Consider the following 1,551-nt stretch of genomic DNA (forward strand, 5'->3'; position numbering starts at 1 on the left):
AAAACTGTCTTCCTACTCTGAAAGTCTTAAAAAGAGAAATATATGTTTGAGAAATGATCTCCATTTTCTGATTGCAATGTGCAGGGTTGACCACCAGTGACAGCACAGAGCAGCCAGTGACTCCGTGCTAAGTTTCAGCCTCCATGATGTCACAGAGTAGTTCCATGAAATCACAGAAAGATCCTTCCAGGGCAACTGTTCATGAGATTACACAGCAACCACCCACACACCCAGCCCAGCAGTGCCCCTGGCAGCCACCATCGGGCGTGGAGCACAGCCTACCAGCACAGGATGCACAGCAGCTCCCACTGGGGCAGAACCCTGCAGCTCTCCCAGCATGGATGCTGTGGTGCTTAAAAAGAAGGGCTACAGCCTTGGTGACACCCTTGGAGAAGGCTCCTACGGCAAAGTGAAAGCTGCCTACAGCCACCGCCTGAAATGCAAAGTGGCCATCAAGATCATTGACAAGAAGAAAATTTCTCAGAATGTCCTGAAAAAATTTCTCCCCAGGGAAATGGAGGCTTTGATGAACCTGCAGCACCCCTCAATCATCGAAACCTATGAGATTTTTGAGACATCAGCTGGGAAAGTGTACATCGTGATGGAGCTGGGGGAAAAGGGAAGCCTCCTGAACTACCTCACTAGCCAGGGTCCGATGGATGAGAGCGTCGCTCGCACCAAGTTCCAGCAGCTGGCCTCTGCCATCAAGCATTGCCATGACTTGGACTTTGCCCACAGGGACCTGAAATGTGACAATATCCTTCTTGACAACGATCTTAACTTCAAGCTGTCCGACTTTGGCTTTTCAAAACCCTTGACTCGGGATGGAAATGGGAAAACCATTCTCAGCAGCACCTTCTGTGGGTCTCTTGCCTACTCAGCCCCTGAACTGCTTGAGCACGTTCCTTGTGACCCCAGGATTTCTGACATGTGGAGCCTGGGCATTATCCTGTATGCAATGCTCTATGCTTCACAGCCATTTGATAGCTCCAATGTCAAGGAAATGCTCCAGGTTCAGAAACAACAGAAGATTCCCTTCATCAAGTCAAAAAATATCTCTGCAGAGTGCAAGAACCTCATTGTCCACTTGCTCCACCCTGATGTGTCTCAGAGGCTGTGCATAGACAAAGTTTTGAGACATCCCTGGTTGCAGACTCCAAAACCCATGCACGGTTCCAGTCCACGAGCTGCAGGAGGGGATGATCCCAAAGTCTGTGAGAAGAAAAGCCTGAGCAAAACCAAACAGCAAAAAAATGGGATGGCAAATCCCATTGTGTGCAAGTGTAAGGAGTGGAGGAGGAAATCAAATCCTCTTAAGGATAGTTGCCTTTAACAAGGCCACAGAGTTGGCCTAACCTGTGAACTGCATTAGTTTAAACTCACATTAAAGAGAACCTGTCTAAGATTCTGTGTCACTGCTGTGTCCCCACTTCTGCACAGTGCATGTGAATGAAGAGTTATAACACTGCCAAAGTCAGGACTGTGAAAGACGGGGGAACAATGAGGGAGGGAAGTTTTAGAACATATAAACAAACTGCAGAGGAGCACTTT

At 48.2% G+C, this 1,551-nt stretch overlaps 1 protein-coding gene across 1 annotated transcript; it reads left to right on the forward strand.

Moving 5' to 3' along the window:
- Positions 1-337: 337 nt before the first annotated feature.
- LOC309577429 (testis-specific serine/threonine-protein kinase 2-like) lies at positions 338-1,333 on the forward strand (the record flags this gene model as incomplete). The annotated part of the gene is made up of 1 exon (XM_082289441.1): positions 338-1,333. One exon carries the CDS (start codon positions 338-340, stop codon positions 1,331-1,333), a length of 996 nt encoding a protein of 331 aa, XP_082145567.1.
- Between the last annotated feature and the right edge of the window lie 218 nt (positions 1,334-1,551).

This window comes from Coloeus monedula (assembly GCF_965178545.1).
Source record: "Coloeus monedula genome assembly, chromosome: 12".
NCBI lineage: Eukaryota > Metazoa > Chordata > Aves > Passeriformes > Corvidae > Coloeus > Coloeus monedula.